The sequence below is a fragment of the Trichomycterus rosablanca genome, chromosome 20, assembly GCF_030014385.1.
Source record: "Trichomycterus rosablanca isolate fTriRos1 chromosome 20, fTriRos1.hap1, whole genome shotgun sequence".
In the NCBI taxonomy this organism is placed as follows: Eukaryota; Metazoa; Chordata; class Actinopteri; order Siluriformes; family Trichomycteridae; genus Trichomycterus; species Trichomycterus rosablanca.
In genome coordinates, this window is record NC_086007.1 from 8,651,177 (window position 1) to 8,668,060 (window position 16,884).

Below are 16,884 nucleotides of genomic sequence, written 5' to 3' on the forward strand. Positions count from 1 at the left end.
ATTTCTCAGAGAGTTCTTTGCCATGAGGTGCCATGTTGAATATCCAGTGGCCAGTATGAGAGAATTGTACCCAAAACACCAAATTTAACAGCCCTGCTCCCCATTTACACCTGGGACCTTGACACATGACACCAGGAAGGGACAACGACACATTTGGGCACAATTTGGACATGTTCACTGTGGGGTGTACTCACTTATGTTGCCAGCTATTTAGACATTAATGGCTGTGTGTTGAGTTATTTTCAGAAGACAGTAAATCTACACTGCTATACAAGCTGTACACTGACTACTCTAAGTTATATCCAAGTTTCATGTCTATAGTGTTGTCCCATGAAAAGATATAATGAAATATTTGCAGAAATGTGAGGGGTGTACTCACTTTTGTGATACACTGTATTTATAAACTCACACCGACACGGGGAGAACATGCAGACTCCACACAGAAAGGACACGGACCGCTCCAGCTGGAAATCAAACCCAGGACCTTCTTGCCATGAAGCAACAGTGCTACTCACCAAGCCAAGTTCCATTAAAATGAGTTCATAAAATGTGGATTTAAACTATAAGGATTTGTTATACAAAAATAAGTACACCAAATACATATTTCATTAGATTTCATGTGCTCTTTTTATTTGTGTGTAAATGTGCTATATTTGTCATAACAATTAATATCACACTTTGCCCAAAATACACTAGTACACTAGTACACTATACAAAAGTATGCGGATAGCTTGTTGGACAACCTATTCCAAAACCATGGCTTTTAATATGAAGTTGCCCCATTCCCTATTGTGGCTGTAACAACTTTCCACATAAATTTGGAACAGATCTGTGAGAATTTGTGCCCATTCAGCTGAAAAAGCATTTGCTATGTTAGGCACCAATGTTAGAGGAGAAGGCCTGGCTCAAAACACACATTCCAATGTATACCAAATGTGTTGAATGAGGTTAAGGTCACAGCTCTGCAGGCCACTGTGGTTAATCCACACCAAACTTGTCATTCCCCTGTGCCAAAGTGAGGTCCATCAAGATAAAGTCCCTTAAACTGTTGCCATAATGTTGGAGATCTACACAACTGGATGTAACTGAAACACCTGAACTAAATCATTTGAAGTTTTATATAGTTTTGGCCATGTAGTGTAATTATGTATTTGTTTTTTTATTTTATTAAATATAAATCGTCATTTAAATATATTTATACAGTTCATTTATTCTTAATACATAGTCCACTCCTGTCTATAAATGTTTTTCAAAATCCAGTTGAAACTGAATGAAGCTGATATATTTTTATGTAACAGTTAATACCATGCCACCACCCATGAAAAGCAGTAGAAATTTCAGCCCTCCTGACATGTTAAGCCCCCTCCCCACCACCTCCACCTACTTCCTCTGAGCTGCAGAATCATCTCCATCTAAACTTCAGCCTGAATCTAGACTGATCTACAGCTTGCTAAGCATACTGAACCATAGGATGGTCACTCCACTCGGGCAGGCTGGAGAGTGTTTTCTCAGTGCTAGGCTCAATGGGCCAACCCCAGGATTTGAAGAATGGAGACAGATTCATGTTGACCACCTTGGAGAATGTTTCAGCGTACAGGTTCATCTTGCCAGCATTGTTTGTAGGGACATTAGGCATGCTTTGGTAGGCTGAGAAGACTTTCTTGTAGGCATCCCAGCCAAACTTGTCCTGCAGCTAAAACAAAGGTTAGGGTGTGATAAGTAAGCAGAAGTAATAGAATAAAAGCAGATGTTATTTGTAGCTGAATAAAAATAGTAATGCATACCACTTCTACCTGTGTGAAATTTTAATAAACAATATAACAGCCTTGTACTGACCAACTTGCTGTTGAGTTTAGCTACTTATTTTAATCATTAAGGGATTACATAATGGGATTAAGTGCTTTAATTAATTAAATTAATTAATTAGATTGCTTACTGAAGTATTGTTCATCAGGGAGTGCATGTTATGTGCATTGCCATATTTAGTGTTTCACTAGACTTGGCTGTAGAGATTCACTTTTTATTTGCAATCCTTAATTTCAGAGAAGCTGCGAATCACTTTTTTATTTGCAATATCTAATTTCAGAAAGTATGCAAAACTGACATGTTTGCATTTAGATGACACTTTTATAGAGTCTTATCCAGTATCCAGGATTAAGGGCCTTGCTCAAGGGCCCAACACTGGCAATTGGCAGTGGTTAAGCTTGAATCAGCAACCCTCTGATTACTACATCAGCACATTAACTACTGACTGAGCTACTTTTAAAATAAAGTGGTGATGTCTAAATTACTTTGAACTGTATTTAAAAACAGCTGGATTTTGGATTTGTACATCATATACAGCTATTCTACTGTATAAGTGATGTCAGTAACACTTTTGGAAAGTTTGGGACAGGTGGAAATGCAGAATTGCTGGTCATTTTTCTGATGTTAATGTGTCTGTTGCTAATGGTTGCTTGGCTGTGTGCGTGCTGTCGTCATATGAAGACTTATTATAAAGCTTTGTTGGTTTTAGGTGGTATGAGGGTGTGACTCGAACATTTTGAATCCTGGCAGTTTGTCTCCATATTCCACTCAACAAATGCTCATTGCATTTCTAAGGCTGAGCCATGGTCTTAATTTCTGTTTCTTAACTAGGCTGGCTTTTTTATTAGACGAGGTAAGGGGAGGTCAGACCCCGCGGCGTGCGTAATTTGCACATCTGTTTGAATTTCACAGTTACACAACTGATCATTTGTGTAGCCAAAGAATGGGTACACATTTGCTTTTAAAATCAGACCAAATTGGTGTCTGTTGTTTCCAAATGCTTATTAAGTGTTGAGAATAGCAACAGTGATGAAAAACATTGGTAAAAATACTACTCTCAACTTTTTGGAATGAGCATATATAGTATTAATACAAATATTATAAACATAAGATAAAACATCCACTATTGTGTCTTTTTAGTCTTTTTTATAAATTGTTCCTTAATCTATTAGATTAAAACCAGTGCTTATCTAAACAACACATACAGTCCCAACATTTTACATATTAAGGCTTGTAAATACAAAAATAAGTATTAGAGAGGTCAGGCACTGGGTGGGTAATGGGTGATAATGCATACTTGCAGACATTAATCCCAAATGTGATAAAAAAAAAACAGCAGTGGCTGGCACAATGCAATCTGAACTCGGTAATACGTGTTGCAGTTGGGGACCGATTTATATGCTTTAGCACTCTGGTCTCATTACAGGAGCTGTTGAGGTCTACTGAGCTGTTGTTGCTCCTAGACACTTCCACTTCACAATTACAGCACTTATATTTGAAAAAGTGCTATCACATGGCAAGCACAGACCTCAAGATTAGTTAACGTCTTTTAGTATCACCCATTCTACGGCCAGTGTTCATCTTTTGAAGTGACATGGCTGTGTGCTTGATTTTATGCCCCTGTTAATGCCAACTCATCAAATCTACATACACCGATCAGCCATAATATTAAAACCACCTCCTTGTTTCTACACACACTGTCCATGTTATCAGCTCCACTTACCATATAGAAGCACTTTGTAGTTCTACAATTACTGACTGTAGTCCATCTGTTTCTCTGCATGCTTTGTTAGCCTCATTTCATGCTGTTCTTTAATGGTCAGGACCCCCACAGGACCACTACAGAGCAGGTATTATTTAGGTGGTGGATCATTCTCAGCACTGCAGTGACACTGACATGGTGGTGGTGTGTTAGTGTGTGTTGTGCTGGTATGAGTGGATAAGACACAGCAATGCTGAGTTTTTAAACACCTCACTGTCACTGCTGGACTGAGAACAGTCCACCAACCAAAAATATCCAGCCAACAGCGCCCCGTGGGCAGCGTCCTGTGACCACTGATGAAGGTCTAGAAGATGACCGACTCAAACAGCAGCAATAGATGAGGACCAACCTAGGTAGGAGTGTCTAATAGAGTGGACAGTTACGATATTTGAAAACTCCAGCAGTGCTGCTGTGTCTGATCCACTCATACCAGCACAACACACACTAACACACCACCACCATGTCATTGTCACTGCAATGCTGAGAATGATCCACCACATAAATAATACCTGCTCTGTTGTGGTCCTGACCATTGAAGAACAGGGTGAAAACAGGCTAAAAAAGCATGCAGAGAAATAGATGGACTACAGTCAGTAATTGTAGAACTACAAAGTGCTTATATATGGTAAGTGATGATAAAATGGACAGTGAGTGTAAAAACAAGGAGGTGGTTTTAATGTTATGGCTGATCAGTGTATATGTTATTGCATATAAATACAACATAAAAAAGCAAACCACAATTCTCTCATTTTACCTGCATGTACGTTTCCAGTGCTGTCCACACTGTCCAATCTTCCAGCTTCCTACCACCCTTAAAGTAACTCTGAGCTCTACCTTGTCGTTTTTCTAACACCATGGCCTCATGAGCTTTGGCTCTGTTCAGGCCCAGCACCTCCTCATGTACATACACAGACCACAGGTTACAGGTGCACTCGGTGGTATGTGGAGGGAACTCCCACACTCCGCATTGCTGGTTATGACCCAATTCGTGGATGGCACCCCAAAACCCCTGTTGGCGAGCTTTGTCAATTTTGAGAAGTTCTGGGGCAGAGGTACCGTGCATCATAATAGGGTAACCGGCATGCATAAAACCTGCCAGAAAAAAGACAGAGGAGACCGTATTAGTGTATTGTAGGTCTATGGTGTACAGTGATCAGTCATAACATTAAAACCTACTGCCAAATATTGTTATTGTTAATATTGCCAATAAGTTCCCAATGTGTACTGGGACACCTTTCTATCACTTCTTTAGCAATTTGTGCTACAGTAGCTAATTTGTACAATCACTGAACCTTGCACACTCACAACCCTGTTTCATATTCACCAGTTGTTCCTCGTTGGACCACTTTTGGTAGGTATTTTGGTAGTTCACAGCATGCCAGGAACACCCAACAAGACCTGTTTGGAGATGCTCTGACCCAGTCGTCTAGCCATAACAATCTGGCCCTTGGTCAAAGTTGCTGATCCCTATGCATGCCTATTTGTGTTGCTTCCAACACATCAACTTCTGACACTTGCTGCCAAATACATTCCACCATTTGATAGGTCCCATCGTAACAACATAGTCAATGTTATTCACGTCACTTGTTAGTAGTTCAATATTTTCAATAGTAGTCACTGAAATGTACAATACCTGATAATTTAAGGTAAATTAAAACTATAACTATTACACTCTTAACAATAAATATATACGGACAAGACAGATGTTATAGAACGGTTTGGCAAAGCACAGTTCTTTTGTTGTTTTCCCCCACTGGAGCACAAGAATTCACTAAGGTTTTGTGATCCATGATCATCTGATTATAATCAGACCCCAAAATTTAGTTAGTAATAGCTACAGACATAGTAAATCTGTAAAAGAATAAACAATACAGATCTAGAGCCCTGGTGGTGCAGCTTTCAAACATGCTAGCCAACCACAGTGTTTGAGAGTTTGAGCCCTCAATTCCAAATCTCAGTGCTGGTGTGATTGGCCAGGCGTTCAATAGAGACAATAGAGCCCGTGCCATAGGGAGGACAGGACAGACAGGGTTTTTTTCTCAGTGGTGCCACAATATAGCAATCTCTGCTTTCTGGTCAAAGCACAGACACAATTAGTGTGATTACACTAATCATGTTACAGGGCATCATGTGACTCTTCAGTGTTGGCTGGTGTAAAGAAGTGGTCAGCAACTGCACAGGTGTCAGAGGGGGCAGGTGCTAGTCTGGCACTTTTCAGGGCACTTAAGGTACATGTATCTAAATCAGATTGCTAATAGAACTTTTGAGCCCCAAGTCCCAGAAAGTTTCATTCTCTGAATGGTGCTACTGGTTACTGTTCATGGTAATAGCACACAGCAGTAAATTATTCCTCTAATATTAAAGAACTAGTCATTGTTTATTTCAAATAAAAGCCTAAAAGTGAAATAGACAGTACAAACCAGCAGAGATCTGAACATCAGCGACAAAACGCTCTTTGCGTGGTAACTTGGGAGGCTTTGCAGCCAGCTCAGTCACACCCCGCATAATGGAATCCCAGAGATCCGCCACCTTGTTAGGATGGTCCAGATTTCGAACATCATCTGACTGTAGAGTAATGATGAGATTCTCAAATTCCAGCTCTGCCCATGGAGCTGGGGCATTGCGGATTTTCTGCACCCAGTCCGCCACAGTGGTCACTCCTAAAAAAAAAAAAAAAAAAAAGTTTACTTTTTCAGTTAGTAGCTTATACAGCAGTGTATAAGTATCTGCCCCCTTTCACGCTACCTCTCTTACTGTATTTGTCACACTGAATGGCTTCAGATAATCAAACATGACAAGGGGGACACCAACACATTTTTTAGGAAAAGTATATGTAACTCGCACATCACTCTAGGAAATGGTTATTCCCACTTTGGTTATTTCATCATCCAGTTAAACAAAGCCAATGCTCAGTAATAAACACAGCCTCAATCAAAGCTAGCCCTGTAGAATATGAATCTCACTTATTTTGAACATTCCCCTAAAGTCAAACATTCTGATTAAAGTGTCTACAGGAATATTATCACAATCTAAGACCGTCCAGTCTAGTAACGTCTAAAGCAATGTCTAAGGCTCAGTGGTAAAACAGTGGTATACCAACTGAAAAATGGCCAGCTAAGGGCTCTGCAGCAGCTCATCCAGGACATCTAGTTAAGTCAGTTGAATTTAGCCTCAGTTGCATCTAGCCACAGTTAAGATCAGCATCCATGACATGTTTTAAAAGGAACTTGGCAATATTAAATTCAGGGGAAGTTTGGAACTTGTTGGAACACGTTTCACAGGATTGGAACTTGTATTTCAGCATTTGTAAGATCACTATAACAACAGTAAAACGCGGTGGTAATAGTGTGGGCATGATTTGCTGCATCAGGACCAGGACGACTTGCTCTTATTAAAAAAACAAATTTCACTCTTCATCAGAAAATCTTTAAAGATAAGATTAAATGTCTGTGAGCTAAAGCTGACGTATTATAGAGTTTTGAGGCAGAACAATGATCAAGTACTTTTTTAAAGTTATAAATGACAGATACAACAGAACATAACTTACCAGATTTGTAGTACGGTGCCCTTATGGATGTCTGCACAACAAATTCTGCCCCTTTTACTTTACTTGTAGATGGTGAGATCAGGAATATGAGCCCTCCCCACAGGTTCGAGACCTGCACCATCTCTTTGTCCAAAGGAAATCGTGTATGTACCACTGGAGCCCTTCGCAGCACATCTGCATTGCTTAAGTTATCTGTCTGACACCCAATCTGAAGCTGCAAACATGGAGTGTAAACACATTACCTCTGCTTTACACTTTACATTTGTTGTAATTATAACTTTTACATTTGTTGCATTTGCAGTAGCAGATGCCTTTATCCAAAGTGAGCTACAATTATAACTGAATAAAGTTTGAGCAATATTACCCAATAATAATATTAGTGTTTCCAATAGGCCTGTAAGAGTATATAATAAATAAATAAAACAATTGTTAATATGAGTGTATTTAAAATATGCTGTGTGGTGGAATTACCTTCCAACCTTTGCCCACAATTTCTTTGGGTACTGCAATGTAAGTCCTCATTCCAGGTGAAAGATAGAGACCTGTGCTTAACCATTCTTCACCACCTGCAACAATTGCACAAAATGTCATACAGTTGTAATATAACATGTGGTATACCATTCTACTATTCTTCTGATATTATCAGTACATAATTACATTAATTACCTGTTTCAAATGTTGAGTAGATAGTTTGCACTGTTTGCCATTATTTAACATAATTTTGGTGCTGATCTGAGCTGGTTTTGTTTGTTTTAAAAACAGTTGGTGATGGTTTTAGGATGATAACTGAACACCTATTTAGACATGGCAGCTGGTCCAAAACTGAAAGCTGATCAGAGCCCAGTATGTCCTAATATAATGTGAAAACTGGCTAGTACAATCCAATTCAGTGTATTAATTTACAGATGCAGTGGACCTACTCCAAAACTATGAAACAATTCTGCCACTGTGGCTTAATGGACTTCACTAATAAGATAAAAAGCTGAAAAACAAATAAATGTCTTGCTGTTGATCATCACTGTTGTGTTTTGAACATGTTAATGTATTTTTTTGTTTGATACCAAATCCAACCTTTTGCGGCACAAATTGTTGACCAAAGTCTTATTGGTTTGGAAATTCAACTGAAGTGCTTTAAAGCTTCCAAGAAAAATGGAAAGCATATTTAGGCCAGTGAGACCTCTCCATGACCTCCAAGTTCTTCATGACCATTTATCCTAGCCATTATAGGCACATACTGCCCCCACAAAAAATTGGCAATTAAATAAGAATTTGGTAGTCGAATGGATAGTGTTAGACACAACTCTGTAACAACAAATTGGTGTCCACTCATTTCCCCTTTTTTTTACATTTACGTTGAGCTCTTGCATTACAATTTCAATCATTTCAGTGCGTGTGTTGATAAGGTGGGGCTTAAGCAAGAACACATCAGCAAGTTTTGCAACTGTTAGATGTAGCTTAAACTAACAACATAATACACTTTGTCACTATATGATAAAAAGTCACTACCTGCTGTGTCTGCACTGATCCGGACTCTTGCGTTGGACACTGTGGGTAGGTTGGGTATATCTTTGATAATATATGGCAAAAGGGCATCAGGGTCTTGGCAAACCTTGTACACCTCTGTTCCTACATGAAGCAGCAGTTTATCCTTGTCACTTTTAACAGTGCCTGAACTTACTTGAGGAACTCCTCCCTCCTTTACTATGTCTGTAAGCACTGACACCACTGAACTGTAAGAAACACTGTCAAAAGCACGCATGCTAAGAAAATTTGTGCAGTCACTTCTCAGCCTCTTTAGATTCTCCTGTTCTTTATTGGATAAGCCCTGACCCTGGATGACATGTCCAGCAAAGCGCTGCAGCATGTCCCGGAAGTGGTATGTCTGTGAAACATCATCTCCTCCTTGAGGTATTGGTCGGACCTTATACAAGCCACCTGTCAATGGATTACCCATGATACTTAGTCCCATTTTAGTTAGGATACGGTTTCCAGGGCAATCAGTCATCACATTGCGAGTAGGGTTGCTCTGAGCCCAGTACCAGGCATGCCCTCCTATCAGGAGACCACTGCCTTCAGCAACGAATTCCTGGATCTCCTTACATTGGGCATCACTGTAGGATGTGCAGACATAGACACTGAGGTCTTCTCTAAAGCCAGTGAACTGGCACCGTAGTCCTGACTTGCTCAAAATGTTATGGGTTGCTTTAAGTTGGGGCATGATGCCAATGATCCCATTGCGCCCCTCATCAAGCCAGCGAACTGCATTAATCAAGAAAGTAGAAAGTGAATCTCGACCAAGATATCCTTCATGAGAGGCCACAATAATTCTTCCTTGTCCATAAAAAGCCCCAGCAATGAATGCTCTGCCACATGAGGTAAGTGCAATAGGAAAGGATAATGGTCCATGTGCCATTAGCTCTGATCCTAAAGCCGCACCTTGGACATCAAACTCAGAAACACCTTGCAGTAGGAACTCTAGGTCTTCTTTAAAGTCCTTGCCTATTCTGTGAATTATGTGAAATATACCAGGTTAGATATTTTAACACCCAATAATAGTAATAATAGTAGTAATAATAATAGTTTTACTTACGATACTGCCAGCCAGCTGGAAGGAATCTGCATGGGCACAGGAAATTTGCCGACCTCCCCTGGAAGTTCTGAGATATAGATTCCTGCCACACTGCACACCTTATTTCCAGGAAAGTTCAGCAAAGCATTCTCTCCTGGATGGCGCTGAGCCCAGCTCCAGGCCTGGCCAGCAATGAGCAAGCCTCCACCACTTTTAAGAAAAGTGACCAACTCTTTTGTACATGATTCAACACTGTAAGCATCACATACGTAGACTGCCAAATCACTTTTGAAGTCTCCCAGCTGGGTTTTTACAGAGCTGTAGCATAAGTTGTCAACAATTTTTTTAAGATTACTACGAATGCCAATTGTACTGCTTGTACAATCAGCTGGCATTAGCCAAGCCAAGGCATTCTCCACTAGGCCTGGGAAACGTGTCAAGTATGTCTCATGGCCCAACACTACTATACGTCCTTGGCCATAACGAGATGCAGCCATTAGGACTTGACCTCTTGGGTTCATGGAAAGTGGAATGGCATTATGGCCTGTTAACACAAGGTCACTTGGCACTGATTTTCCCCTGAAATCAAGTTCCTCAAGGCTGCGCATTAAAGCGCAGTAATCATGCTCTCTTTCCATTGATCTTTCCTGCATGTTAAAGCAATGTATTATGTTTAGGGTTTGCAAAGAAAAGGCTCTGCAGAAAAAGAGAAAATAGAATTGTTTAGAAATATTTAAGGCTTTTAAATATTTAAAATGCCCCATTTTTTCTTTCTAACCTCTATCCGGGTGTTGAGTGGTAGGAGAGCTCTTACCTTATCTTAGCTCACCTTACACAAATTTAATCAATACAACTGTCCTTCATGGATGTGAGCTCATGGCTTACAAGTGGGCAGTTAGTGCTCTCTTGCAGAATGAGCTGCCCAGTAACATTAGGATTTTTGAAAGAGACTGTTATTGGCTACGAGTCTCAAATAGGCACACGCTGGTACTAACGCTCCTACTCACCAAAATGCTTTTTAGATGTAAGCCTGGATTTATGTCCTAACTGCTGGCTTCCTAAAGTAAATAAAATAGATATTGACATTACATCCCATATGGCACAAAGTGTAGAATTAAGAAATTGACTTTATGACCCTGCTTTGTAATTACATGTTAAACCATGTAAATGTGCAATTTGTATGCAGGAACCTTTAACAGCTGGTTGTAATAATTTTTTAGCAGACTGTTATACATACTTTTAAACTATTAGCTTTAAACAGTCCTGGAGAACAACAAGATCTAGTGCAGGCAAGCCTGTCAAGCACATGCAAAATGAGGTCTGGCACTGTCTTGATGAAATAACCATGGACTTTCTGGAAAAAACTGTTGCCTTGAGCACTACAATGCCATCTAAGGTCTTGAAGATCACTTGCATTCAACAGTTTTAAACCTTGCCCTACATGGACTGAGATTTTTTTTTAGGAATCCCTGAATCTTTTCACAATATTATGTATAGCAGATGGTGAAAGACCAAAATTATTTGCAATTTGAGTTTGTTTAAAGTCCCATGATGTCATGATGATGACCTACAAATTATGTTAGTGATTAAGACTGACTACAGCTGGTGTGCCTACATAAATGGGTATTTCACTATACCCATTAGAAAGAACAAAAAGTTTTTTTTCTGCCAAGATATGAAGGAAACCCCAACTTATGATGAGAGAAAGAAGAGCATCAAAATGCAAGCATCCAGGTCTGTCATAAATTAAAAAGCAATCTTGGCTGTCATGCAAGAAAGAATCCTCTACATCACCATTTTTTTTTGTCTAAGTAATGAACAACAAACTTCAATCATGCTTTAAGCCTCCAGTTTAAAACAGACCTGTTTTTGTTTGTTCTTGGATTATATTTGCCCATATAGAAAGGATAGGGTGACAGGTTGGGTTTCATTCCCAACCTAGGCAAGTGATTACTATTATTACTACTACTACTTTATTATTACTTCTATTATTTGGGCTCTATGAGGTCACCAGCTACAGTCAAATATATTCACTAACAAAGTCAAAGGAAGCCATACCACAAAGTCATATGACATAATAACTTTCTACATAACAAAACTGTTAACCTAAGTTGCTATTAGATATTCATTTAACAATAACCTTATGCAATGTACACCATGACATACATGTTCCTTATCATTGTATACAAACTTCAACATATATTATCCATCTACAAATATTTATGTAGTATCTATCTATAAGCATACTCAAATCAGCTTACCTGTGTGGAGCAGTTAGTAAGACTTCTTCTTACTGACCCTTGAACAGACTGTTTTAACATACAAATTCATAAGCATTATAATACTACTCTAGTTCTGGAAGAATTCAGTGTTTGCTTTGTCAGGATCTGGGTGGAGTAAAAGAAACACCTCTTGACATAATAAGTAGTTAAACAACCACTCCTTAAAACTATAAACTGCACAAAAAAATCTGCATGAGAAATCCCACTATTATCAGTCATATAAAACTACAAAGTGTACTATTTTGTATATGAGAAAACATCACAATCTAGCAGCTCTATTAGGCTTGATGCAGACCAGCGATATACTACCTTTTTGTTGACATTTTTATTCATTAATCTTCAGTGAGTGGTTCTTACTGGTCAGGATCACAATAATTTTGAGCCTTTTCTGGAACCATGGGTTTAAGACAGAAAACCAACCTTGATGAGGCACAGAAGTCTCAGAAAACTGGAATATTTGGAAGAAAACAATGCGGACACTGGTCATAACATGACAAACCCTGTTCAGACCTTTATCACGAGAGACTGCAACAGACTCCAGATGCAAATTCTTTATTCTCTATTCTAGTAGCATGTACTGCTTATTTTGAATCGACAAACGTGACATACATAAGATTCTCAGCCAATCATCATTTTTTTCCCCCTAACTGCATGAATTTTGATGTGCCATGATGCCACAACAACTTGTCTCACATGAATAACTGGCTGCCAAACTGGCTAACCCAGATATCAAATACACCCAGTTGCACTTTTTGCTTAGCAGGATGTCCACATAAGCCATTTGTTTATATTTTCTCTTCCATTATTACATGTCACATGCTTCTCTCTATATGTGTTTGCGGCAGATAAGCAGCATTATGATCTGGACGACTCCATTGAACTATCTCTGAAACAGCCACGAGTGCTCATCAGAGCAATGGAGGAAGGGCAACTGGTCTGATGAGTACTACTGTTACAAATGCCTCTGGGTTTGATCCTTTCAGTGTGGAGTTTGCAAGTTCTTCCTGTCTTAATGTTGGTTTCCTACGACAAAACTGAAGACATGCCTGTGCCCTGCCTTTCAGACCTACCGCAAAACTGATCAGGATAAAGCACTGGTAAAACAGACAACTCATGTTGCCTAGCAACACTGTTAATCGAACTATTTTGCGTCGCGGAAGAATGCTTTATTGTAAGTTTATACACGATAAATACATTTATGAATTAAACATTGTTGTATTTATTATATTTTTTGTTGACCGCCGTTTTATAAAAGCAATAAGCCACTCGAGACCGTGCATTACTGTTATGATTTTAGCACGGTGAAAGAAGTTTTAGGCACTCCGCTTCGCGTCGTGGCAAAAACGTCATCTTCGTGCTAAAATCACAGTAACGCACGGCCTCTCGTGGCTTATTGCTTTAGTATCGCACGCCACAAGTTCTTACGTTTATTTCTGAGGAGCTTGGCTGCTATAACAAGTTTGTCCAGCAGGGGCCGCTAACAGAACTGTCTTCACATAATCTTTCAGTGTGAACCTTTTTCAGTACAACTCGCTAAAAAGGTTTTATTTTTCATTATTCTTTGTGTTTAGAATTGACTTACCGTAAGCTACCGGACTGTATGATGTACTCTCCTATAGAAACCGACAGTTCTGCTTCAGGTTTTTTTTTTTTTTTTTGGCGAGTAGCAAATTACTTGAACGGTGCATACTGCCACATACTGTGCTGGAGTGGAGAAAGTGCACAGACTAAGATGTACTGTATAGTATAGTACAGTACAGTCATGGCTGGATTACTGACCGGGCCAGTGGGGCCAGCGCCCAGGGGCCCTTGAGGTCAGGGGGCCCCGGGGGGGCCCTGGCCCAAAACATTTTGCGATGCCTATCAACATTTATGATACAATATATTTTTATTTCCAAGGGCCCTCCATTTTAAGGATCCTCTGACTATTAGGGACTTTGACCCCAGGGCCTCTTGGGGGCCCTAGCCATGCTTTTGGGGCCCCTAGCCATGCTTTTGGGCCCCTTATGAAAATGGATGAGGCGTTGTGGCACTGCTCTGACTTCGACTTCTGGCTATTAGGGGTCCTAGGAAAGAGGGGGGCATATTTTTAGAGGGCCCTGGTTATGAGAGCCCCTACCAGGGGGCCCTAGAGAAGAGCAGGGCATACCATTAGAGGGCCCTTGATCACGAGGGCCCCTGCTATGGGGCCCTTGACTTCCATAGAAGTCGTTTACCATGGCTCCTTGACTTTCTAGGGGCGGGGTGGTTGTTGGGGGGTCCCTGGGCCCAGACTATGCTTAATCCGTCCTTGAGTACAGTACAGATACTTTATTGATCCCGGAAATTAAAGATATCATATATATATATATATATATATATATATATATATATATATATATATATATATATAGAGGCCATAAGATATATATCCAGGCCACTGCCTAAATCCCATTTATGTATTTTCAAACATTTTTTTCAATATAATCTTTAATACTTTACACACTGATATCCCTCTGTAATTTAATTCTTCCCTGGGTATATTTATTAAAACACATTGGTAATCCAAATACAAACCACATTTCCAGAAAAGTTGGGACTTCTTGTAAAACCCAGTATAAAGAATCTGCAATTTATTAATTCTCTTCAGTTTTATTTAACCAATAAAAGAACAAAGAATAGATTTGAAATGTTTTCACTAATCAACTTTGCCTGTAGTAAAATAAGGCATATATAGCACAGTTTGTATGTATACACATGAACCATAATGAGTGGCATCACATACAGTGTATCACAGAAGTGAGTACACCCCTCACATTTCTGCAGATATTTAAGTATATCTTTTCATGGGACAACACTGACAAAATGACACTTTGACACAATGAAAAGTAGTCTGTGTGCAGCTTATATAACAGTGTAAATTTATTCTTCCCTCAAAATAACTCAATATACAGCCATTAATGTCTAAACCACCGGCAACAAAAGTGAGTACACCCCTAAGAGACTACACCCCTAAATGTCCGAATTGAGCACTGCTTGTCATTTTCCCTCCAAAATGTCATGTGATTTGTTAGTGTTACTAGGTCTCAGGTGTGCATAGGGAGCAGGTGTGTTCAATTTAGTAGTTCAGCTCTCACACGCTCTCATACTGGTCACTGAAAGTTCCAACATGGCACCTCATGGCAAAGAACTCTCTGAGGATCTTAAAAGACGAATTGTTGCGCTACATGAAGATGGCCAAGGCTACAAGAAGATTGCCAACACCCTGAAACTGAGCTGCAGCACAGTGGCCAAGATCATCCAGCGTTTTAAAAGAGCAGGGTCCACTCAGAACAGACCTCGCGTTGGTCGTCCAAAGAAGCTGAGTGCACGTGCTCAGCGTCACATCCAACTGCTGTCTTTGAAAGATAGGCGCAGGAGTGCTGTCAGCATTGCTGCAGAGATTGAAAAGGTGGGGGGTCAGCCTGTCAGTGCTCAGACCATACGCCGCACACTACATCAAATTGGTCTGCATGGCTGTCACCCCAGAAGGAAGCCTCTTCTGAAGTCTCTACACAAGAAAGCCCTCAAACAGTTTGCTGAAGACATGTCAACAAAGGACATGGATTACTGGAACCATGTCCTATGGTCTGATGAGACCAAGATTAATTTGTTTGGTTCAGATGGTCTCAAGCATGTGTGGCGGCAATCAGGTGAGGAGTACAAAGATAAGTGTGTCATGCCTACAGTCAAGCATGGTGGTGGGAATGCCATGGTCTGGGGCTGCATGAGTGCAGCAGGTGTTGGGGAGTTACATTTCATTGAGGGACACATGAACTCCAATATGTACTGTGAAATACTGAAGCAGAGCATGATCCCCTCCCTCCGGAAACTGGGTCGCAGGGCAGTGTTCCAGCATGATAATGACCCCAAACACACCTCTAAGACGACCACTGCTTTATTGAAGAGGCTGAGGGTAAAGGTGATGGACTGGCCAAGCATGTCTCCAGACCTAAACCCAATAGAACATCTTTGGGGCATCCTCAAGCGGAAGGTGGAGGAGCGCAAAGTCTCGAATATCCGCCAGCTCCGTGATGTCATCATGGAGGAGTGGAAAAGCATTCCAGTGGCAACCTGTGAAGCTCTGGTAAACTCCATGCCCAGGAGAGTTAAGGCAGTTCTGGGAAATAATGGTGGCCACACAAAATATTGACACTTCAGGAACTTTCACTAAGGGGTGTACTCACTTTTGTTGCCGGTGGTTTAGACATTAATGGCTGTATATTGAGTTATTTTGAGGGAAGAATAAATTTACACTGTTATATAAGCTGCACACAGACTACTTTTCATTGTGTCAAAGTGTCATTTTGTCAGTGTTGTCCCATGAAAAGATATACTTAAATATCTGCAGAAATGTGAGGGGTGTACTCACTTTTGTGATACACTGTATATTTGAACCTGTAATTACTTGTAATATATTTGAACCTGTGTTATGCATCTTAGGGCCAGAACATGTACAACAGTGAGTTTCTTAAGATAAGTTTCTCCCTCTCTTTCAAAGTTTTCTATTGTCTGCATATAATGATATGTTAATATTCTGATTACACATGAAATTATCATCATTTATCTTTATAGTTAACAGTACAGGCTAGTAGCACTTCCCTCTGGTATATTATTTTTACCATTACAGTTTGTAATGATACTCATCAAAACAGACCTCAACTCATCATTTTGACCTCAACCATGAATGTAAATAAGCTGTTTCACAAAATAATTCTTTTCATGTTGTTAATCATTCAGTTATTTGCTTGTTTGTATTTAAAAGATGTCTAAAATAATAAATAATTACTGTAAAGAAAAAAACTTATTATCATGTTGCACATCTGTATGGCTTCAATGGCCTATTATGGGTTATGTCAACAAAAAATACTGCAGTTTTGATTTCAGTTTGTACATTTAA

The 16,884-nt window shown here is 39.8% G+C and overlaps 1 protein-coding gene across 1 annotated transcript; it reads right to left on the bottom strand.

Moving 5' to 3' along the window:
* Positions 1 to 603: 603 nt before the first annotated feature.
* Positions 604 to 10,322, bottom strand: LOC134334186 (TRPM8 channel-associated factor homolog). The gene is made up of 7 exons (XM_063016403.1): positions 9,706 to 10,322; positions 8,622 to 9,619; positions 7,587 to 7,681; positions 7,116 to 7,329; positions 5,989 to 6,228; positions 4,323 to 4,660; positions 604 to 1,693 (listed from the first exon to the last, which is right to left on the bottom strand). Exons 1-7 carry the CDS (start codon positions 10,320 to 10,322, stop codon positions 1,451 to 1,453), a joined length of 2,745 nt encoding a protein of 914 aa, XP_062872473.1. The 3' UTR covers positions 604 to 1,450.
* Between the last annotated feature and the right edge of the window lie 6,562 nt (positions 10,323 to 16,884).